The 24787-nt window shown below is 42.4% G+C and overlaps 1 protein-coding gene across 3 annotated transcripts in view; it reads right to left on the minus strand.

Annotated features, from left to right (window-relative positions):
- LOC140196167 (neprilysin-like) overlaps positions 1 to 24787 on the minus strand; it is a 303855-nt gene that overhangs the window by 27386 nt on the left and 251682 nt on the right. For all 3 annotated transcript variants that reach the window (XM_072254924.1, XM_072254921.1, XM_072254923.1), the window contains exons 18-19: positions 7429 to 7548; positions 7204 to 7337 (exon numbers count right to left, since the gene is read on the minus strand). In XM_072254924.1, the coding sequence (XP_072111025.1) occupies positions 7204 to 7337; positions 7429 to 7548 (254 nt within the window). The remainder of the gene's footprint in view (positions 1 to 7203; positions 7338 to 7428; positions 7549 to 24787) is intronic.

Here is a 24787-nt window from a genome sequence, read left to right on the forward strand (position 1 = left end):
GATACAAGGATAAGAAGGAATCTGAAAATCTCTGTGGGTCTGCTGGGGAAGTCAAAGCCCCGTGACTGCATGACTGAGTCAGTGTCTGCTGGAGGCTGGAAGCCTGCGCTGGGGCCAAAGGACTGTGTATGTGCATGGGTGGGAGGCAGGAATGGGACTTTTTTCTGCTGTTGGTTTGTTGGTGGTAGTGTTCTCTGTTGTACTGCCAAGCATTGTGGGCATACTGTGTTGATGTAGTGACACATGCAGGCTGCCTCCAGTACCCTCTCGAGCGTGTTGATTGTTAAAGCAAACAACGCACTTCACTGTATGGTATGATGTACATGTGACAAATAAATTTGAATCTTGAATCTTGAAAGTTTTTCATTCTCAGAGTGATGTGGACACTGAAAAATTAAATAAATTCAAAGTTATGATGGTCAGATTTCCAGACTACAGGAGAATTAAAAATTGAGTGTATAAAATCCCGAGGGACAGAGATGGGTGAATGCACACAATATGTTCCCCCACCCCCCCCAGGTAAAGGGAATCATAAATTAGAGCACATAGGTTAAAGGTGAAAGAGGAGAGATTTCAATGGGATGTGAAGGGCAAATTCTTCACACTGAGATTGGTGTGTATACAAGACCATAAGACCATAGCAGAACTGGAGAATTTGGAACATTGAGTCTGATCTGCAATTTCATCAAAGCTGATCCAATTCCCTCTCAGCCTCTATCTCCTGCCTTCTCCCCATATCCCTTCATGCCCTGACTTATCAAGAATCTATCAACCTCTGCATTGAATATACCCAATGACATGCCTGCAGCAATGAATTCCACCAATTCACCATGCTCTGGCTAAATAGATACCTCCTCATCTCCGTTCTAAATGCACGTCCCTCTATTTTGAAACTTGCCCTTTGGCCCTGGACTCTCCATGAGAGGAAACATCTAATATCTCTGCTGTAATACCATGGACTGTTAACTTTAACAGCTCATGTGTGGCACCCCAGCAAAGGCCTTCTGAAAATGCAAACGGACAACATCCACTGATCCTCCTTTGTCTATCCCGCTTGTTATTTCTTCAAGGAATTCCAACAGATTTGTCAGACAAGATTTTATCTGAAGGAAACCATGCTGATTCCAGCCTATTTTATCAGGTGCCTCTAGATACTCAAAAAACCACGTCCTTAACAACTAACTACAAATCTTCCCAACCACTGAGATCAGACTAACTGGCTGTAATTTCCTTTTTTCTGTCTTGAAGAATGAAGTGACATTTGCAATATTCCAGTCCTCCAAAACAATGCCAGAAACCATTGATTCTTGAGGGATCATTACCAATACCTCCACAATCTCTTCAGCCGCCTCTTTCAGAACACTGGGATGTAGACCATTTAGTGTGGGTGATTTATCTAGCTTCAAACCTTTCAGTTTCCCAATCACCACTTCACTCACTTCTGCCCCCTGACATTCTCAAACTTCTGGCATACTGCTAGTGTCTTCCACAGTGAAGACTAATGCAAAATACTTATTTCGTTCATCTGCCATTTTTGTCCCCCATTGCTACCTCTCCAGCATCAATTTCAAGCAGTCTAATATTTACTTTTGCCTCTATTTTACAATTTATATGTATATCCTGTATCTGAAGAAAATTTTGCTATACTTTTTAATTTAATTGTCTAGCCTATCTCTGTATTCCATCTTTTCCTTCTTTATGACTTTTTGGTTGACTTATGCTGGTTTTTAAATGCTTCCCTATCCTCAAACTTCCCACTAATTTTTGCTCTATTATATACCCTCTCTTTGGATTTTATGTTGGCTTTGACTTCTCTTGTCAGCCACAGTTGTATCATCTGCCTTTAGAATACTTCTTCCTTTTTGAGATGTATATATCCTGTGCCTTCCACATTGCTCCCAGAAGTTCCATGCATTGCTGCTTTGCCATCATCCCTGCTAGTGTCCTCTTCCAATCAATTTTGGCCAACTCCTCTCTCATGCCTCTCTAGTACTGATACAACACACACAAATCGCTGGAGGAACTCTGCAGGCCAGGCAGCATCAATGGAAAAAGTACAGTTGATGTTTCAAGCCGAAACCCTTCGGCAAGACTGGAGAAAAAAAAGCTGAGGAGTAGATTCAAAAGTTGGGGGATGGGGGAGAAGAGAGAACCACCAGGTGATAGGTGAAGCCTGGCAGGAGAGGGATGAAGTAAAGTTACTGTCTCTATCTCAGAATAGAGCTTATCTACCGATGTCTGTTACAAACCCATGGACTCTCACAGCTACCTAGACTACACCTCGTCCCACATTACTACTTGTCTCAATTCCTCTGTCTCCACCGCATCTGCTCTCAGGATGAGTCTTTTCATTCTAGAACAAAGGAGATGTCCTCCTTTTTCAAAGAAAGGGGCTTCCTTCCTTCACCATTAACGCGCCCTCAACTACATCTCTTCCATTTCATGCACATCTGCTCTTACCCCCATCCTATCAAGGACACGGTTCCTCTTGTCCTTGCCTACCACTCCACCAGCCTCCCCGTCCAGCATATAATCCTCCGAAACTTTTGCCACCTCCAAGGCAATCCCACCACCAAGCACATCTTTCCCTTCCCCCCCCACGTTCTGCTATCCACAGGGATCACCCCCTACATGACTCCCTTGTCCATTCATCCTTCCCCACTGATCTCCCTCTTGGCACTTATCTTTACAAGCGGAACAAGTGCTAAACCTGCCCCTACACCTCCTCCCTCACTACCATCCAGGGCCCTAAACAGTCCTTCCAAGTGAGGTAACACTTCACTTGTGAGCCTGTTGGGGTCATCTACTGTGTTTGGTGCTCCCAATGTGGCCTCTTGTACATCGGTGAGACTCAACATAGACTGGGAAACTGCTTCGCCGAGCATCTATGCTACGTCCACCAGAACGAGCAGGAGCTCCTAGAGGCCACCCATTTTAATACCACTTCCCATTTCCATTCCGATATGTCCATCTAAGGCCTCCTCCACTGCTGTGATGAGGCCACACTTAGGTTGGAGGAAAAACACCTTATATTCTTTTTGGGTAGCCTCCAACGTGATGGCATGAACATCGATTTCACAAACTTCTGGACTTCTGGTAATGGCCCTCAACACCTCCCACCCCTTCTCCATTTCCCAACCCCTTTTCCCTCTTTCACCTCATCTTACCAAGCGACTTTCCAGCTCTTTACTTCATCCCTCCCTCTCCAGGTTTCACCTGGCACCTGGTGGTTCTCTCCCCTCCCCCCACCTTTTAAATCTACTCCTTGGCTTTTTTTCTCCAGTCCTGCCGAAGGGTTTTGCCTGAAATGTTGACTGTACCTTTTTTTCCAGAAGCTGCCTAGTCTGCTTAGGTCCTTCAGCATTTTGCCTGCGTTGCTCGGATTTCCAGTATCTGCAGATTTTCTCTTGTTTGTGATACTGAAACATCTGACTTTAGCTTCTCCTTCTCAAATTTCAGAGTGAATTCAATCATATTATGATCATTTTCCTCTAATGGTTCCTTTGCCTTAAGCTCTCTAATCAAATCCAGTTCATTGCACCACACCCAATCCAGAGTAGCTGATCCCCTAGTGGGCTGAATCACAAGCTGCTCTAAAAAGCCACCATGTTTCCCCTCATGGGATCCAGCGCCAATGTGATTTTCCCATTCTACCTGCATATTGAAATTCCTCATGCATATTGTAACCTTTTGGCATGCATTTTCTATCTCCCGTTGTAACTTGTGGACCATACCTTTGCTACTGTTTGGAGGTCTGTATATAACTTCCATGAGGGTCTATTTATCCTTGCAGTTTCTTAGCTCTGCCCACAACAATTTTACACCTTCCAATCCTGTCACCTCTTTCTAATGATTTGATTTCAATTTTTTTACGAATAGAGCCGCCCCACCCATTCTGCCTAACTGCATATCCTTTCAATACAATGTGTATCCTTGGACGTTAAGCTCCCAGCTATAATCTTCTTTCAGCCATGATTCAGTAAATGTCCAAAACATCATACATGCCAATCTGTAACTGTGCTACAAGTTCATTTTCCTTTTTATTTATACTACATGCATTCAAATATAACACCATCAGTCTCTTACTGGAGTTATATTCGAGCAGAATTGCTGATGATGCAGACATTGTTGATGGAATCTCAGATGGAGATGAGGGGGCATATAGGAGTGAAATATAGCAACTAGTGCAGTGGTATCTCAGCAACACCTTGCACTCAACGTCAGTAAGACAAAAGAGCTGATTGTGGACTTCAGAAAGGGTAAGACGAGGGAGAACGAACCAATCCTCATGGAGGGATCAGAAATGGAGAGTGTGAGCAATTTCTAGCTCCTGGGTGTCAAGATCTCTGAGGATCTAACCTGGTCCCAATATATCAATGCAGCTATAAAGAAGGCAAGACAGCAGCTATATTCCATTAGGAACTTGAGGAGATTTAGTTTGTCACCTAAAACACACAAAAACTTCTATAGATGTACCATGGAGAGCATTCTGAAAGGATGCATCACTGTCTGGTATGGGGAGACCACTGCACAGGATTGAAAGAAGTTATAGAAAGTTGGAAGTTGTGTGCTGGGGCAGCAGGCTGAGGGTAGCAGACACCAACAGAATCAACAAACTCATTTGTAAGGCCAGTGATGTTGTAGGGATGGAACTGGACTCTCTGACGGTGGTGTCTGAAAAGAATATGCTGTCTAAGTTGCATGCCATCTTGGTCAATGTCTCCCATCCACTACATAATGTACTGGTTGGGCACAGGAGTACATTCAGCCAGAGACTCATTCCACCGAGATGCAACACAGAGCATCATAGGAAGTCATTCCTGCCTGTGGCCATCAAACTTTACAACTCCCCCCTTGGAGGGTCAGACACCCTGAGCCAATAGGCTGGTCCTGGACTTATTTCCTGGCATAATTTACATATTACTATTTAATTATTTATGGTTTTTTACTAATTAATTATTTATGGTGCAACTATAACGAAAACCAATTTCCCTCGGGATCAATAAAGTATGACTATGACTAAATTTAGTCAGCTCCATCTTGGGTTTTACATGGACTAGTGATCTAAGTTGTCCTATTCCAACATGCCTAGTCTGTGACAAGCAACTTACAAATACAGCAATGAAAAGACTAGAGCCAATTTGAAAAGACACTAACTACAAATCACAGCCATATGACACATAAAAGTGCTGATTATTTTAAACGGCTATTGGAATCTCAAAACAAACATAGTCAAGCTTTTGTTAATAAAGTCACAGTTAGTGAAAAAAAGTTCAGGAAGCAAGTTATTTAGTAGCAGAACTTATTACCCAGAAAAGGAAATCACACAGTTGGTGAGAACCTTATAATGCCAGCATGTAAAGTTATAGTGGGTAAAATGCAATACATGAAATTGAAAAGGTTTCACTCTTAAACGATAAGTGGATGTATTGCTGACATGTCACATGATGCTGAAGAAGTTTGGTGTGATAAATTGAAAAACAACAGCTTCTCTATCCAGGTTGATGAGTCAACAGATTTCATTAAACTGTCATATTGTAGCATTTGTAAGCCAGTTATTTAACAGAAATTTATTACGTTTGCCTTATGAGTTTTCAAAATGTATTAAAGAGAAGGTAAGATTAATTTCAAGACAGGTAAGCTAAGCTTACCTTTTTTTTAAGAGATGGTGGATAAAAATTCATTCTCTTCTCAAGTGCATTGGGAATTATTTTTGGATTATTATATCTTCAATTTACTGATCACACTAACATACTGTGAACACAGGGATTCTCTGGGACCTGAAATTATTTCAAGGGTTCCTCCAGGGTAAAAAGGTAGAGAAAGGCTGGCTCAGATGAACATCTTGACTGGTCTGGAGTAATAGGGCTGAGGGGCATTATTTCCACACTGTAGGACCTTCCCGTTATAGGTGGGAAGCTGGAGAGGGAGCAAGGAATCCTGATGAAGGATCTCCACCCAGAATATTGACTGTTTATTTCCCTCCATAGATGCTGCCTAACCTGCTGTGTCCCCCCAGCATTTTGTATGTGTTGCTTTGGATTTCCAGCCTCAGCAGAACCTCTTGTGTTTAAGTCTTTGTGTTTTGTTATTTTTGAGAGTTCTGGTCTGGAAGCAATTGTTTTTTTAAAACTAAATCCTAACAAATGGACTGCTGGCGGCAGTGGTGGAGGTGGAAACGATAGGTTCTCTTAAGAGACTCCTGGATGGCTACATGGAGCTTAGAAAAATAGAGTACTATGGGTAAAGCCTAGATAGTTCGAAGGCAGGGACATGTTCAGCCCAGCTTTATGTGCCGAAGGGCCTGTATTGTGCTGTATGTTTCTATGTTTCTATAACTATTAAATCTCCCTGTAATCTCCTGTGCTGTCAGGACAACAAACCCTGTGCATCAGAAACAGTGAACCCAATGGTTCCACCAACATTTCTGAAGATGTTTTGGGTGGATACCTCCCGGAACGATTCTGAATTTTCTGCAGAGAGAAACTACATACCGAATGCAAGGAAAGCACAGAACCTGTGATGAAGTGATCATAGTCATAGAGTCATAGAACATGACAGCACAGAAACAGGTCCTGCAGGCCTTTTAGTCCATGCTGAACTATTATGCTGCCTAGTCCCATCGACCTGCACCTGGAGGAGCATAGCACTTCATACTCTTCCCTTCATTCTACCTTTCTAAATTTCTCTTAAATGTTCAAAACAAGTCTGCATCCATCGTTTCTGCTGGCAGCTCACTCACCACCATCTGAGTGAAAGTTACCCCATATGTTTCCCTTAACCATTTCACCTTTCACCCTTAGCCCATGACCTCTAGCTCTAGTCTCAGCCAACATCAAGATTTGCAGCATCTGCAGAATCTTTTGTGTTTATGATCAAATCAGCAATTGTCCAAATAAATGGCAGAACAGATATATGGATCATCTGTGCAGCACTTGCCTTAATCCTCAGCTTAATGATCCAGTATCCTAAGTTAATCAAGGCATGCAATATTAATCAAAACCATAATGACTACAAGGTTTTACACACATCAGATGCTGGAGGAACTCGACAGTCAGGCACTATCTTATGGAAAGGAATAAAGAGTTGGTGTTATTCCTCTCCATAGATGCTGCCTGACCTGCTGAGTTTCTCCAGCACATTGTGTGCATTATTCTGGATTTCCAGTATCTGCAGAATCTCCTGTGTTTAGGTTAAACATACATGCTGTCCATCTGCCGCATCCCACGTGAAGTTCCCATACTTGTACACCATGCACTGCGAGAGGTTTTTGAAATTTTCTGCAGATTGCTGGGTCCACCAATCCACCAGGTTGCCATCTTTGTCAAAGTTACGACCTGCACCAAATGCACAGATGGTCAGTAAAAAAAAACAGAAAGGCCACAAACTTGTATTCCCTCTGAGTTGTCGTCAGTGCTTTTCTCTTACCGCTGTCATCGAATCCATGGGTGAATTCATGGCCTATGACCATGCCAATGGCTCCAAAATTCAATGCAGTCGGCTGTGACCTACTAAAGAATGGTGGTTGGAGGATACCAGCTGGGAAAACTGTCACAAAAACAAACCAGATAATTGACTGAAAAATATGATTTCAACATTGGTGTCCTAATATTTTTTAGCTAACTCTACCTCACTGTCCCAGCATACATCCTCTGATGTCAACAATCCAAATTACCACCAGCATTTTGAGTCAGTCTGAGGAGACAGAGGGAGCCTCAGATTGAGAACTTATCCAAAACATCACATTGGTATTCGACCATAGTACATAGGCCATTTGGGCCATCGACTCTGCTCCACTGTTTGGTGCAGTATTTTCTCATTACTGCACTGGACTGAAAGCGTTTTGATATTGTGAGCACTTTGTGCTCCGTTTCTGAGGATTTTTGTGTAGGCCTGGGAGATGATTGAGAAAATGATCCCAGGAGTGAAAGGGTTAACCGAGGAGGATTGTTTGAGGCTCTCGGTCTGTACGTACTGAAGTGTAGAAGGATGAAAGGAGATTTCATTGAAACCTATCAAATATTGAAAGGCCTAGCTAGAGTGGATGTGGAGAGGATGTTTCCTATAGTGAGAGAACCTTGGATCTGAGGCTACAGATTCAGAGTAAAGAGACATCCCTTTAGAATTTCTTCCGCAAGAGGAAAGTTTATCTGTGGAATTCTTTGTCAGAAAGAGCTGTGAAGGCCATATCATTTGATGTAGTTAAGGTAGAGACTGATAGGTTTTTGACTAGTAAGGGGCTTAAGGGTTACAGGGAGAAGGCAAATAGATGGGGTTAAAAATTCAGCCATGATTGAATGGTGAAGCAGAGAGATGGGCTAAATGGTCTAATTCTGCTCCTGTATCGTATGGCATTATGGTTATTGATTGATAGACTGAGCACTTTGTTGTTGGTTCTACGACCTTCTCGTAAAGCTAGGAAGAGGAAATGAAGAACAAAAATGGAAGAGAGAAAGAGAGAGCTAAAGAAGAAGAATGAAAGAAAAATGGAAGAAAGAAAGAATCAGAACAAAGGAAGAAAAGAAGGAAGAAAGAAAGAGAGAGAAAGAAAGAAAGAAAGAATGAAAGAAAGAAAAAGTCCCCTTCTTGACTAACATTCATAATGAGTTAACACACAGCAAGTTCCCATAAACTGCAGTATGGTAACAACCTGGTAATGTGAATTAGCAAAACTGGAACAATTCCACAGGATCTTTTACATCAACTAGAGAGAAAATGAAGCTTAAAGCCTGATCTGAATGCCCACATCTCCATTAGCACAATGCAAGCATTTTATTCCATGCCGTGGGTGTTCAAGGTGTGGGACAGGGATATAAATTGCACTGTTGTTAAATTGGTAAACTAGTACCCTAAAAGCTTGGACTGGCAACACAGAGACCCAACTTCATGGCAAGCAAAGTTCAAAAAAGTTCCAAGTAAATTATTTATTTATTATTATTTATTAAATCAATTGTCATTTAATACTTATTAAATTAAGTATTTATTATTGTTTATTTATTATTTATAATCAAAGTGCATGTAGTTCACCATATAAAACACTAAGATTCATTTTCTTGCAGGTGTACACAGTAAATATAAAGAAACACAATTGAATCAATGGAGAACTCCACGCAAACAAAGACGAGCAAACAACCAATGTGTAAAAGACAACAAATTAAGCAAATACACTTGGTTAGATTTTAAACTTAAACGTATTATGGCTCTGTGCCTTTATTCACTAGAATTCGGAAGAATGATGGATGCCCTCATTGAAACCTATCGAATAGTGAAAGGCCTTGATAGAGTGGATGTGGCGAGGATGTTTTCTATGGTGGAAGAGTCTTAATCCAAAGGATGCAGCTTCAGAATAGAGGGGAGTCCTTTTGGAATGGAGATGAGGAAGAATTTCTTTAGCCAGAGAGCAGTGAATCTGTGGAATTCTTTGCCACATGCAGCTGTGGAATCCAAATCCTTACATGAATTTAAGGTAGAGGTTGATAGATTCTTGATTGGTCAGGGCATAAATGGTTATGGAGAGAAGGCAGGAGTACGGGGATGAGAGGAAAGATGGTTCAGCCATAATGAAATTGCAGAGCAGACTCAATGGGCGAATGGCCTAATTCTGCTCCTGTATCTGAGGCTCTTATGGAGAGCATTGTTTATTTATAAAAACATAACAAAAAAGGCTAGGTACGGTGTTGTAATGGATATGTTAACCCAGTTAAAGATCATTTTTTTCTAATGGGACGATTTTATTATTACAAGTTCCTTTGAATCTTGGAAGTTATAGTGACGTCAATATTTCTCCAGCAATTTCAGACACGACTGCCTCATTGCCATCATTTGAATAAGGTGGAAACAAGAGATACTGTATGTATTGTGTGCAGTTTTGGTCCCCTAATCTGAGGAAAGACATCCTTGCCATAGAGGGAGTACGAAGAAGGTTCACCAGATTGATTCCTGGGATGGCAGGACTTTCATATTATGAAAGACTGGATCAACTAGGCTTATACTCGTTGGAATTTAGAAGATTGAGGGGTGATCTTATTGAAACGTATAAAATCCTAAAGGGATTGGACAGGCTAGATGCAGAAAGATTGTTCCCGATGTTGGGGAAGTCCAGAACGAGGTGTCACAGTTTGAGGATAAAGGGGAAGCCTTTTAGGACAGAGATGAGGAAAAACTTCTTCACACAGAGAGTGGTGAATCTATGGAATTCTCTGCCACAGGAAACAGTTGAGGCCAGTTCATTGGCTATATTTAAGAGGGAGTTAGATATGGCCCTTGTGGCTAAAGGGATCGGGGGTATGGAGGGAAGGCTGGTGCGGGGTTCTGAGTTGGATGATCAGCCATGATCATACTGAATGGCGGTGCAGGCTCGAAGGGCCGAATGGCCTACTCCTGCACCTATTTTCTGTTTCTATAGAAGAAATTTTAGATTTTATTCCAGAAAACTCAGTTTAAAAAAATCTATGAATACAGAGTACTAGAATAACAAAGGAATAGAATAAACAGCTGGAACTGTGTAAAAAGAGTTAAAAGACACAATTAGATTTTAACAGGCAGTTCAGGTCTGCACATCAAAGACAGGGTGTCGCTGTACTTAAGAGCAAATTTGTACAAATGTACTGTGTGGAGCATTCGAACTGGCTGTATCACCACCTGGTATGTGGGGGGAGGGGTCGCTACTGCATAGGATCAAAGTAAGCTGCAGAGAGTTTAGAAATTAAACATCTCCATCATGGGCACCTCCATACTATCCAGGCATCTTCAAGGACCAGTGCCTCAAAGTGGCACTGTCCATCATTAAGGACTTCCACTACCAGGAAGGAGGTACTCGAGTCTGAAGACACACACTCAATGATCTAGGTACAGCTTCTTCCCCTTTACCATCTGATTTCTGAATGGACATCGCATCCATGAACACTACCTCACCACTTCCTTTGTTAAATTTCCTTTTTTTTGGCACTGCTTATTTAATTTAACTATTATATACATATTTACTGTAATTTAGTTCTCGTTTTCTCTGCGTTCATTTATTGCATTGTACTACTGCTGCAAAGTTAACAGATTTCACAACATATGCTAGTGATATTAAATCTGATTCTGAGAGTAGTGAGAGGGTTAATGATCATGTTATTAGCTTCGGAGAATTGCAGTGATGGGGAGTGATGGTGAGGCTAAATTAAGTCGACAAGGGACAGCAGTGTGGAAAATTATGAATAGCCTGAATAACAAAGCGAGGGATTATTTCTCTTAGCTGAGGCATTAATAAGTAAGCAACATGTGAGAGTACTGTGGATAGCTAGAATCCTTTTCCCAGGGTTGTAATGTCTAACACCAGGAAAGATTGGCATAGGTTATAAGGAAAGATTGAATAGGCTAGGACTTTACTCCTTGGAATGTAAAAGATTGAGAGGAGATTTGATCGAGGTATACAAAATTATGAGGAGTATAGATATTGGAAATGCAAGCAGGCTTTTTCCACTGAGGTTGGGTGGGACAACAACCAGAGGTCAGGGGTTAAAGTTGAAAGGTGAAAATTTTAAGGGGAACATGAGGGGAAATGTCTTCACTCAGGAGGGTCATGAAAATATGGAACGAGCTGCCAGCACAACTGGTGCATGCAAGCTCGATTTCAACATTTAAGATAAGTTTGGATAGGGGTATGGAGGCCATGGTGCTGGTGCAGGTCGATGGGAGAAGGCCTTTGAAGTGGTTTGGTATGGACTAGATGGGCCAGAGGGCCTGTTTCTGTGCTGTACTTTTCTATGACTGTATGACCATTTAAGGTGAGGGGGGGTAATTTCAAAGGATATGTGAGGGGCAAGATCCTTACATAGATTGGTGGATGCCTGGAGTGCACTGCCTAGAGTGATGTTAGAGGCAGATACATTAGGACCTTGAAGAGACACTAGATAAGCACATGAATGTGGGGAAAATGGAAAGATATGGACATTGTGTAGGTATAAGGCATTAGTTTAGTTGGCCATATGATTGTGGATGTACTTGGATTGGCACAGTATCGTGGGATGAAGGGCCTGTTCCAGCACTGTACTGTTCTATGTCCCATGTCCTAGTACAATATATAGTAAATGGCAGGACCCTTAGGAGCACTGATGTGCAGAGGGATCTTGGTGTGCAGGTCCTTTGCTCCAAGACAGGCTAGTGAAGAAGGGCACAAGTAGATAGAAGAGTAAAGGTGTACAACATAATTATCTGCATTGGTTGGGGCGTTGGGGCTATTAAAACAAACCTAAATGCCATCTTAAAAAGTTTCTTATCCCAGCAAGTTAATCTGATCAACCATTCTAGTTAGCAACCCCCCACCCCCCTCTATCTATTACCTCAGTCACGGCACTGTAATCTTTTTAAACACTTTTTATAATACCGTTTACACTGTAAATGCATGCTGGTATTTATGTATTTATGCAGATTTTATTTCATATCTGTACTGTAATCTCTAATTTTACTTTTATTTCATTCTTTATAGCCAGGTGCCAAAGATTTTTGTACAGTACTGAGGTAATTTTATGTATTGTCCTGTACTGCAGACACAAAAAAACACCAAATGTCCTGACGTATGTGAGTGGTGATAAACCTGATACTGGTATTGGTCCCTATTGTGGACTGTGAGTGGGAAGGGGGCAGGGAGAGAGGAATCATGGTTGAGAAAAGACAAAGACGGGGAAGCACCAGAGAGACATTCCATAGTGATCAATAAGCCTATTGTTTGGAATTAATTGAGCTTGCCTGGTATTTCAGGGCTGGGTTGTACCTGTACCTGCGACACTCCCCACTCCTGGGACTCCTTCTCTGCTACCTGTCTCACACCGCTCCTGTTGCGTTCCACCCCCACCATTCCTGACATCCTTTGCTCCCGCCGGATGTAGAAACTCACTCCCCTCTCCACATTAACAAATTCAGTACTGTGCAGAAGTTTCAGGCATGGCACCCTACCTATATATATGCGCCTAAGACCTTGCACAGTAGTGTATCTGACGAATCCAGCTTGATCCTTGATCATTGAGCATTAAGGGTCTAGGATATTTAGGGACTAGTTTAATTAGTTTAACTAGTTTGGCACAACACTATGGGCCAAAGGGCCTGCTCCCGTACTGTTCCATGTTCTATCTTCTATTTTCTATGTTCTGTGTTCACAATAAGATAAAAGGTGATGCTAATTCGCAAGAAGAGATAACTATTTTATTTTGAGATACAGTACAGTAACAGACCCTTCTGGCTGAGTGAGCCCGCACAATTCAATTATATCCATGTGACCAATTAACCACACATCTTTGGAATGTGGGAGGTAACTGGACCACATGGAGGAAACCCAGAGAGTCACGAAGAAAACTTACAAACTCCTTATGGATAGTGGCTGAACTGAACCCCGGTTGCTACGCGCAGGTGACCAGAAGTGTTGTCAAAGAGAATAATGTCAAGGTGCATCTTAATGAAAAAGAATAGAGAGTTGGTCTTGGAGGTCAGAGAGAGGATGTGGAACTGTTGAGGTTAAGGCCAGAAGACCCAAGGCTATTTGGTCCATTGAGTTTGATTTGCCATTTGATCATGACTGATTTATTATCCCTCTCAGCCCCATTCGCCTGCCTTCTCCCTCGTAACCTTTGATGCCCTGATTAAGATCCTATGAACTCCGCCTTACATTTGCACAATGACTTGGCCTGTGACAATGAATTCCACAGATTCACCACCCTCTGGCAAAAGAAGTTTTTCATTATTTCTGTTCTGAATAGACGTCCCTCTATTATGAGGCTATGCCCCCTAGTCCTCGACTCTCCGGCTGTAGCAAATAACTTCACCACATCCATTCTGTCGAGGCCTTTCAATATTCAATAGGTTTCAATGAAATCCTCCCTCATTCTTCTAGAAGTACAGGTCCAGAGCCATCAAACAGTCCTCATATGCTAACCCTCATCAGACTAATTCTCATGAACCTCACCTGGACCCTCTCCAATGCCAGCAGATGCTTTCTTAGGGAATGGGTCAAAAACTGCACACAATCTTCCAAATGTGGTCTGACCAATGCCTCAGCATTACATCCTTGCTTTTGTATTCTAGGCCTCTTCAAAATGACTTTGAAGTTAACTATCAGTAGGCTGATAATGGAATAATGTTATACCATATAGCAGAAACAGGATATTGAGTCCAATCTGATCCGTTTCAGTGTCGCCTTGAAGGATTTGTTCCATATTCCTAAGCTGAGATCTCCAACAGGACCACAACCTTGTCATAAGGTTTGGAAACTTGCGTGCCTCAATGATCTGAAGAGCTATGTTGGCTGGAGTCAGGGCTTTATGCTTTGGCTCTTGGTAGGGTCACCATTGCAAACAGATCAAAGGGTAGAGGCCAGTGTTCACTGGTCTTCTAGGTTTGGGGGTTCAGCTCAGGGCTAACAACCCTGACTGGTCAAACAAAACTGTTATTGAAACAGCAAGAAAGAATCCTTCTACATCTGAGTGTGACGGTATTCTCCACCTGGGACTTACGTGACTGACGGTAATGAAAACCATGCTACTGATATGATGAATGAAACCCTGAACACTGCCAGAGATGGAGGACCTTCATCACTGTCCAAAATGCCAATGGCATAGCGGGCAGTAGGCTAGGCCTGAGCTGAGAGAATCTGACCCTCTACTGTCAGAGGAACTCTGCACGTTTCAAGGTAAATCGGTTTTAAGTAATCCCAGATGATTTGGGGCTAAGAGGGCCCAGGTTTGTGCTATCATCTGCTGAATGAGGAAACGGTGGATGGGTCAGAGGAACTGTTTTCCGTGGAAGGAACGACTTTCATTTATTTGGCACCTCTCCCATCCTTCTCAGCTCAACCCAACCATCTTACTGCCGATGATGTCACTTTCCTCAGGATTATAGTTGCTGTTCTAATGTAGAAAAAACAGCAACCACTTTGTAAACACGAGGAATTCTGCAGATGCTGGAAATTCAAGCAACACACATCAAAGTTGCTGGTGAACGCAGCAGGCCAGGCAGCATCTCTAGGAAGAGGTACAGTCGACGTTTCGGGCGGAGACCCTTCGTCAGGACTAACTTTGTACTTTGTACACAGCGTGCTCATGCAGACTAGAACATAGAAGGAAGTTTCTCCGCTGAAAGAAAGGTTGGCATTTATGAAGATTTTATTGTCTGTATTTATATTTCGTGCTAGTTTAATTTCATAATCTATCCTCCCTTTCTTCATTGCTTGTTTAATAGCTCTTCGATACCTTCTAAAGTTTTCCCAATTTTCCGGCTTCCCACAACCTTTGGCGACTTTGCATGAGCATTTGATGCTTTCATTTATTTCTTTAGTAACCCAAGGCTGGCTTCTGGTAAGATGGTGGCGTGCTGAGACACAACAGCTTTTACGGGGCCAACCAAAGGTGTTATCGTCTTTTTGAACTTTTTTTTTTACGATTGCAAAATCCTGCTGGATATTAAGAGGTGAGAGGTACTGCAGGTCTACTGCATCAGCGAGTTGCTCGTTGTCAGAGAAGCCGAAAGAGCTGGACAGTACAGATCATACTACTCTCTGCATCAAACTGGGTTCCTGAAGGCTGTGTGCGGCCTAATAGCGATTGGCTTAGTCGCTTTTCTCGTGATCGCAACACCCTGTTGGACTTTGGTGATGTGGAATGCTGCAAGTCCAATTCACTGGCTTATTGGTAAATAGCAGAGGAGCAGCATGGCCCTGGTTGTAGCATGAACTAGGCCTCAAGCCATAGTGTCGCATGTTGGCAGTTGCCCAGGAGACAGGTGTTGGGTCAACGTGCTGCACCGGAGTGCCGAGGGCAATATGGCATGGTGTCTGTGCTGGAGTCGGCCTAGCCGTCCAGTGTTCATTCGGCAGAAGACAAGCTGTTATTATTTAGTAGCCTATAGACATCTCCCTGCCATGCTTTACTTTCTTCCCTTTAGCATTCATAATCTCTTTCCAGATGGACTCAAAATTGTGCTCTTTGGATCCTATACTGTCTCTCATTGTCAACCCGATCTCATTCTTAAGAGCACTTCCTCAACTCCCTTACCTCCTGTCTATCCTTTCCTATTACCTAATACCCTTGGGTATTTAATTTCCCTGCCATATGTTTCCATAATGACCACTAAATCATGCTCCTTTATACTGCTCTCTGCCACAAGTTCATTGATCTTATTTTGAATACAGATGAAGTGCCCCTCCACTCATTATCTGTTTAGAATCAGATATCCATTTTGTCCTTCGCACTTGACTTTTCTGAATCAATTCTGACTTTTTTCGAGCTTTTCCTTTGACCTCTGCTTTGCTTGTCTGTCTTTCTGCCTGGACTCCTGTCCTGCTTTCAAGCTCCAGAGATGAGAACAACAAAGATGTGGTCGCAGGAGGCAGAGGACAGGCTGCAGGATTGCCTCGAGTCCGTGGACTGGGCTGAGTTCAAGGGCTCATCAAGGGATCAGAATGAATACAACATGGTTGAAGTGGACTAGCTGTAGATGAGTGTGTCCCCACAAGATCATTCAAGTCTTCCCCAATTAGAAGCCCTGGTTGAACTATGCGATCTGATATCTGCTGAGGACCAGATCAGAGGCATTCAAGTCTGGTAACCAAGAAAGTTACAAGGGTTCCAGGTACGATCTCCAGAAAGCCATTTGACGAGCAATGTGGAAAGTCTGGACTCAGTGAAGGATGCTCGACAATTGTGACAGGGCTTGAACACTATTACTTCTTATAAAAATGTTAAATCAGGTGACAGTGATGCTGGGGAGGCTAGTGGCCCTGATAGAGCTGGATTTATGTACAACTTCCAGCAGTTATTTTTGATCCTGTGCAGTAGCCCATCCACATCAGACGGTGGTGCAACAACTAAAATGCTCCCTAGAGTACATCTACTGAAATTTACATCAGGACATCATGCAGAGGGTTGCAAACTCAACCAGCTCTATCATGAGCATTAGCATCCCCAGCACAGAGGACATCTTCAAAAGGAAATTTCTCAAAAAGGCAGTATTCAACATTAGGGACCTCCATCACCCAGAACATGCCCTCTTCTCATTGCTACCAACAGTGAGGAGGTACCAGAGCCTGATGACACATGCTCAACATTTTAGGAACAGCTTCTTCCCTTCTGCCTTCAAATTTCTGAATACATAATAAATCAATCGATTTATAATCTTATGGAGTGTAAGAACTGTAAGGGAATACTTAAGGAAGAAATCAGGAGGGCTAAAAGAAGGCATGAAGTTGCCTTAGCAGACAAGGTGAAGGAGAATCCTAAAGGATTCTACAGCTATGTTAAAAGCAAAAGGATTGCGAGGGACCAGAAGTTGATCCTTTGGAAAATCAGAAAGGTAATCCATGCGTGGAGTCAAATGAGATGGGGGAGATCTTAAGTGGATGTTAAGCCACTAGCCTCCTTAGCATCCAAGACACCTTCAAGAGGTGATGCCTCAAAAAAGATGGCACGCCCTCTTCTCATTGCTTCCACCAAGCAGGCGGTAAAGGAGCTTGAAGGCTCACACTCAGTGTTTCAGGAGCAGCTTCTTCCCATTCACCACCAAATTTTTGAATGGACAATGAATGCATGAACACTACCTCAGCGTATGTATGTATATATGTATATATAATTCTTACTGTATTGGTAGTTCCATTACTAGTAATTGCAATGTACTGCTGCCACAAAACAACAAATTTCATGATATACGCCAATGATATTAAACCTAATTCTGATGCTGATTATTACTGGCAGAGATTCACCTTTTTTAATAATATTCCCTCTATTAGCCACTGAAGGTTAACATATTGCTTTGCCTTGCCTGCACATTCATCTTTAGTGACTTGTGAACAAATGTCACCCAATTTCTTTTAAATACACCTCCTGCTGCCTCGGGCAAGCAGCCAACATCACCAAAGACCTCCTCCCACCCCAGCCGTTTTCTTCTTCCCTGCCATTGGGAAGAAGGACAAAAGCTTGAAAATATACACCTCAGGCTCAAGGATAGCTTTACTTTTGCTCTTAGCAGGTTCTTGAATAGACCGCTTGTATAACGAAACTGAGCTCTTGATCTTACAATCTAACTCATTGTGGACTTGAGTTATGTTATTTGTCTACCTACACTGCAGTTTCTCTGCAACTGTACCGCTGTACTGCTGTAGGTGATCTGAGATACTTTCCAGGAGTGTTGTGTGGCAGAGCCCCAAGCATTGTCAATGATTCCTCCCATCTGTACAACAATCTCTTTGACCCCCTATCATCAGGCAGGAGGTACTGTAGCATTAGGACAAGAACTTTCAGGGTGGGACACAGTTTCTTCCCCAGGCTGTGAGACCACTGAACTCTCTGCGACCACCCAGGTGTCACCACGTACGAAGCACCACTGGCGTTATATTAATTATTTTTGAACTTGTGATGTAAATGCACCTCAAAGCCATAGGATCATAGAAGAGTACAGCACAGAAATAGGCTCTTCAGCCTATGTAATCCATGCTGAACTATTTAAACTGCTTACTTCCATCAATTTGCATCAAGAGCATGGCCCTATCCAAATATCTCTTAAACATTAAAATTGAGCTTGCATGCACCACTTGCACTGGCAGCTTGTTCAACACTCTCATGACCCTCTGCGGCAAGAAGTTTCCCCCCATGTTCCTCTTAAATTTTTCACCTTTCGTCCTTAACCCATGACCTCTAGTTGTAGACCCACCCAACCTCAGTGGAAAAAGCCTGCTTGCATTCACCTTATCTATACCCCTCATAACTTTGTATACCTCTATCAAATCACCTCTTAATCTTCTACATTCCAAGGAATAAAGTACTAACCTATTCAATCTTTCCATATAACTGAGATCCTCCAGACTGGGCAATGTCCTTATAAATTTTCTCTGTATTCTTTCAAAATTATTTACATCTTTCCTGTAGATAGGTGACCAAAACTGCACACAGTACTACAAATTAGGCCTCACCCATGTCTTATACAGCTTCTACATAACATCCCATCTCCTGTGCTCAATACTCAATATCTTATTATGTGTTAGATTATTTGTGGTAGTATTACTTTATGTGTTGTGTGTGAATTATATGTACTGTGTTATTGCACCCTCATCTGGAGGAACATTGCTTCATTTGGTGGTATACATGTGTACGGCTGAAATAGCAATAAACTTGAAATTAATAAACCAATTAAACATAGAAACATAGAAAACCTACAGCACAATACAGGCCCTTTGGCCCACAAAGTTGTGCCGAACATGTCCTTACCTTAGAAATTAATAAGGTTACCCATAGCCCTCTATTTTTCTAAGCTCCATGTACCTATCCAAAAGCCTCTTAAAAGACCCTATCATATCCACCTCCACCACCGTTGCCGGCAGCCCATTCCACGCACTCACCACTGTCTGCATAAAAAAATTACCCCTGACATCTCCTCTGTACCTACACCCAAGCACTTTAAACCTGTGCCCTCTTGTGGCATCAATTTCATCCCTGAGAAAAAGCCTCTGACTATCCACACGATCAATATCTCTCATCATCTTATACACCTCTATCACGTCACCTCTCATCCTCCATCGCTCCAAGGAGAAAAGGCCGAGTTCACTCAACCTATTCTCATAAGGCATGCCCCCAAATCCAGGCAACATCCTTGTAAATCTCCTCTGCACACTTTCTACGGTTTCCACATCCTTCCTGTAGTGAGGCAACCAGAACTGAGCACAGTACTCCAAGTAGGGTCTGACCAGGGTCCTATATAGCTGCAACATTACCCCTCGGCTCCAATTCCATGATTGATGAAGACCAATACACCGTATGTCTCCTTAACCAGAGTCAACCTGCACAGCTGCTTTGTGCATCTTACGGACTCGGACCCCAAGATCCCTCTGATCCACCACACTGCCAAGAGTCTTATCATTAATACTATATTCCGCCATCATATTTGACCTACCCAAATGAACCTCTTCACACTTACCTGGGTTGAACTCCGTCTGCCACTTCTCAGCCCAGTTTTGCATCCTATCAATGTCCCGCTGTAACCTCTGACAGCCCTCAACACTATCCACAACGCCACCAACCTTTGTGTCATCATCAAACTTACTAACCCTACAATTAAAATTACAATTAAACAAACTCATTTCACTATTTAGCCTATTAAATATAGTATTTTCTGTATCAAAATGGATAACCACACATTTTTCCAAATTATATTCCACCCACAAAATTCTCATCCAATCAATTTTCCTGTTTACATTCCCATGATATCTGTGTTGATGCTCCTCACAACCCAGACTGAATGTCACCTCTACACTCACTGGCCATTTTATTGGATACTCCTTTACACCTGTTCATTAACACAAATATCTAATCAGACAATCTTGCACCAGCAACTCAATGCATAAAAATATGCAGACATGGACAAGAGGTTCAGTTGCTGTTCAGACAAAACATCAGAATGGGGAAAGAAGTGTGGTCTAAGTGACTTTGACTGTAGAATGACTGATGGTGCCAGATGGGGTGGTTCAAGTATCTCAAAATCAGTAGATCTTTCAAGTGTACAGAGAATGGTGCAAAAAACAACAAAAAAAAAATCCAGTGAGTGGCAGTTCTGTGGATGAAAATACCTTGTTAATGAGAGAAGTCAGAGGAGAATGGCCGGACTGTTTCAAGCTGACAGGAAGATGAGAGTAACTCAGATAACCACATGTTACAACAGTGGTGTATAGAAGAGCATCTCTGAATGCACAACATGTCAAACTTTGAAGTGGATGAGCTACATCACAAATACACATTCAGTGGCCACCTTATTAGGTACGGGAGATGCCTCATAATGTGGCCACTGAGTTCATATAACTAGCAGATTTGGATATTTAAGCAACACACATCAAAGTTGCTGGTGAACGCAGCAGGCCAGGCAGCATCTATTGGAAGAGTTTCAGTCGACGTTTCAGGCCGAGACCCTTCGTCAGGACTAACTGAAGGAAGAACTAGTAAGAGATTTGAAAGTGGGAGGGGGAGAGGGAGATCTGAAATGATAGGAGAAGACAGGAGGGGGAGGGATGGAGCCAAGAGCTGTCAGGTGATTGGCAAAAGGGATACGAGAGGATCATGGGACAGGAGGTCCGGGGAGAAGGAAAAGTGGGGGGGGAACCATAGGATGGGCAAGGGGTATAGTCAGAGGGACAGAGGGAGAAAAAGGAGAGTGAGGGAAAGAATGTTTGTATAAAAATAAATAACAGATGGGGTACGAGGGGGAGGTGGGGAATTAGCGGAAGTTAGAGAAGTCAATGTTCATGCCATCAGGTTGGAGGCTACCCAGATGGAACATAAGGTGTTGCTCTTCCAACCTGACTGTGGCTTCATCTTTACAGTAGAGGAGGCCGTGAATAGACATGTCAGAATGGGAATGGGATGTGGAATTAAACTGTGTGGCCACTGGGAGATCCTGCTGTCTCTGGCGGACAGAGCGTAGGTGTTCAGCAAAGCGGTCTCCCAGTCTGCGTCAGGTCTCGGCAATATATAGAAGGCCACATCGGGAGCACCGGACACAGAATATCACCTCAGCTGACTCACAGGTGAAGTGTCGCCTCACCTGGAAGGACATTCTGGGGCCCTGAATGGTGGTGAGGGAGGAAGTGTAAGGGCATGTGTAGCACTTGTTCTGCCTACAAGGATAAGTGCCAGGAGGGAGATCAGTGGGGAGGGATGGGGGGTTGAATGGACAAGGGAGTCGCGTAGGGAGCGATCCCTGCGGAAAGCGGGGGGTGGGGGAGGGAAAGATGTACTTAGTGGTGGGATCCCGTTGGAGGTGGCGGATGTTACGGAGAATAATATGTTGGACCCGGAGGCTGGTGGGGTGGTAGGTGAGGACCAGGTGAACCCTATTCCTAGTAGCTTGGCGAGAGGATGGAGTGAGAACAGATGTGTGTGAAATGAGGGAGATGCGTTTGAGAGCAGAGTTGATGGTGGAGGAAGGGAAGCCCCTTTTTCCCCCTATGGCTTTGATATACATGGTGAATATTGTCATAAGCTCGAGTCGTGGTTTTTTTTGTACTCTCTGCATTTTATTAGTTATATTTATTACATATTGTTGTGGTTCTGTTTTTTGTGTGTGTTATGGTTAGTTCTTTCCTAGTTTTCATTTAAGTTGCAATTGCCCTTGGATACTTCCAATTAATTCCCCTCAAGTCTTTGCAGGTGTCCAAGTAAATATCCTTAGAGTTTTGTCTCTTATCAGAGTGGTTATTTGTAAGCTCGTAAACAGTCTGGGGTTTTAATTAGCTGGGCATGGATTCCTTCACGCCCTGAAGCATTTTTAAAAGGGCAATGTTAACTCCTTGGGGTTTGGTGGTCCTGATCCTTGCTGAGTGCAGTTCTAGCCAAGTTATCCAAGACCTTGAAAGTTCCACTTTTTGTTTTATCTCTTTTGTTAATAAAATTCCTTACTTTGTCTCTGTGTGATCCAATGACTGGGTCTGAAGACACAGTGTGACAGATACTAACTCTGATTGCCAAGGTATGCTAGTTGACAGAAAGGTAACTGACTGTCTTAATGTTAGTAGCTTGGTGATATACTACACTTGGAGTCATAGAGTACTACAGCACAAGTAGGCCCTTGGCCTATCTAGTCTGTGCTTTATTCCATTGACTTGTACCTGGCATTACCTTCTATGTAAGTAACAGTTAATTATACAATGTGTTAAATAGGATTGTTTATATTTATTGCTTATACTTATTGGATTTTTTTATGCTGTATTAGATTATGGAGTATTATTCTCCTTTACAATAGTGGAAAAGAAATCAACCATGATTGAATGACAGAAGACTTGATGGGCTGAATGGCATAATTCTTCTAAATCTTGTTATCTTATGGCCCCATCAAAGATCTTCTAAAAGTCAAAATGCACCACCTTCAGTAGTTTTCCCTCACTTATTCTGGTACTGACAACTCAAAACTCAATTAGACTCCTTTCTTAAATCCAGATTGACTTTTCAGTTTCAAGAGGAATCCTGCAGATGCTGGAAATTCAAGCAACACACATCAAAGTTGCCGGTGAACGCAGCAGGCCAGGTAGCATCTCTAGGAAGAGGTACAGTCGACGTTTCAGGCTGAGACCTTTTGTCAGGACTCGGCGAAGTCGAGACCCAGTCCTGACGAAGGGTCTCGGCCTGAAACGTCGAATGTACCTCTTCCTAGAGATGCTGCCTGGCCTGCTGCATTCACTGGCAACTTTGATGTGTGTTGCTTGACTTTTCAGCTTTTTAAAATTTCAATGGACCCTGTTACCGTTTCCTTAACAACAAATTCCAGCATCATTCTTTCTATTGATAATGTAAGTTGTCTGGAGCTACCTCATTTTTTTTCTGTCTCTTCCTTCTTAAATCTTGGTTTACATTTGGAACCTCCCAACACATGCGAAGCCTTCATGACTCAGTAAAATTTTAGAAGGTTAAGTAGTTAAATAGAAACCTAAGCAAGCAAGATGTTGGATATGGTCCTAATACAAGCAACTTGGATTAGTGTAAATGGTAAAAGGTTTAGATTGGGTAGACCAAAAAGCCAGCTTCCTTACAGTTCTATCATAACTATTCTATCATAACAATTATTATGTATTCCAGAATTAGGTTGTGTAGCAAATATTAATTTCAACAGCAACCATTCTTCAGATTTGATTGGGGATTGCAAATTGAATTTAAAATGCAGCTCAGTACACCAGGCTTCTTGGAGCTGCAGGTGGGGTCAATCACAAATTTAAAAAAAATACTCCACTAAGACCTCTGACGCTTGCATATGCATGAATGCAACCTACAGTTAGTGGGGATAACATTCATTTTGGGTGTCTGGTCTGTGGATGTAAAGAGGAAGGTGCGTAAAAACTATATAATTCAAAAGAAGCATTGTAGATGCATTGTAACTATGGAATTGTCCTGCTGTTACCTTGGATTATCATGTAAAAATGCTAAATTGTCTCTTTTAACATTTTTGCAAGAATTGAATGGGGGTACTAGAGTTGTATGGCACATCTGAACTCATGCGTGGAAAAAATTGACACTTGGAATGTAAAAGGTTGGCCACCCCTGATCTATAGCATATAAAAATGTCATGTAATACTGGGTCAGCAGGCCTCTTCTTCCAAGACTGTCTCAATATGATGCCTGTTGCTTATTTTTGCAACATAAACACTTCTATATCCACTAGTGTCAGTGTCTCTCCAGTAACTTTGTTCACACTACAACAACCCTCCCAGCTTCACTGTCATGGTGTTTAAAATACGGAGATGCAGGATATTACATCCTGGGTCAGCTTTTGGACCGTTGACTTCTCCATTACCCTTAACTGGTGCTAATTTCCTTCAGGCCTTAGCCAGATCTGTTGTTCTCTGCTATTTCCAAGAGACTTCTTGTGTCCTTTTCAAGGTATTTGTTTAATTTCTCTGTCATTTTGTTCTTCCCCAGTAGGTGACCCCATCCATTTCCTTTTTGAACATTAACAGAGGCTTTGGTGAAATCTGAAATTTTACGAACTCTCAGGTCTCACTGATTTTTTTTGGCAACAATCTTCCTTTAAGCCAATTCTGTCTTAAATTATCTTGTTACTATTATATGGACCTCTTTGCCATTTTTTTGTTCACACATTGAATGGATATATAATTATTGAAATCTGCATATTAACTGTGCCTATCACCTCCACCTGGTGCCCCCTTCTCCTTCTCTTTCTTCCATGGTCCACTGTGCTCTCCCATTGGATTCCTGCTTTATTTGACTTGATTTTATTTAGAAATACAGTACAGACTGGGCTCCTTCCAACCCTTGGAGGTGTGCTGTCA

This window comes from Mobula birostris, chromosome 4, assembly GCF_030028105.1.
Source record: "Mobula birostris isolate sMobBir1 chromosome 4, sMobBir1.hap1, whole genome shotgun sequence".
Classification (NCBI taxonomy): Eukaryota; Metazoa; Chordata; class Chondrichthyes; order Myliobatiformes; family Myliobatidae; genus Mobula; species Mobula birostris.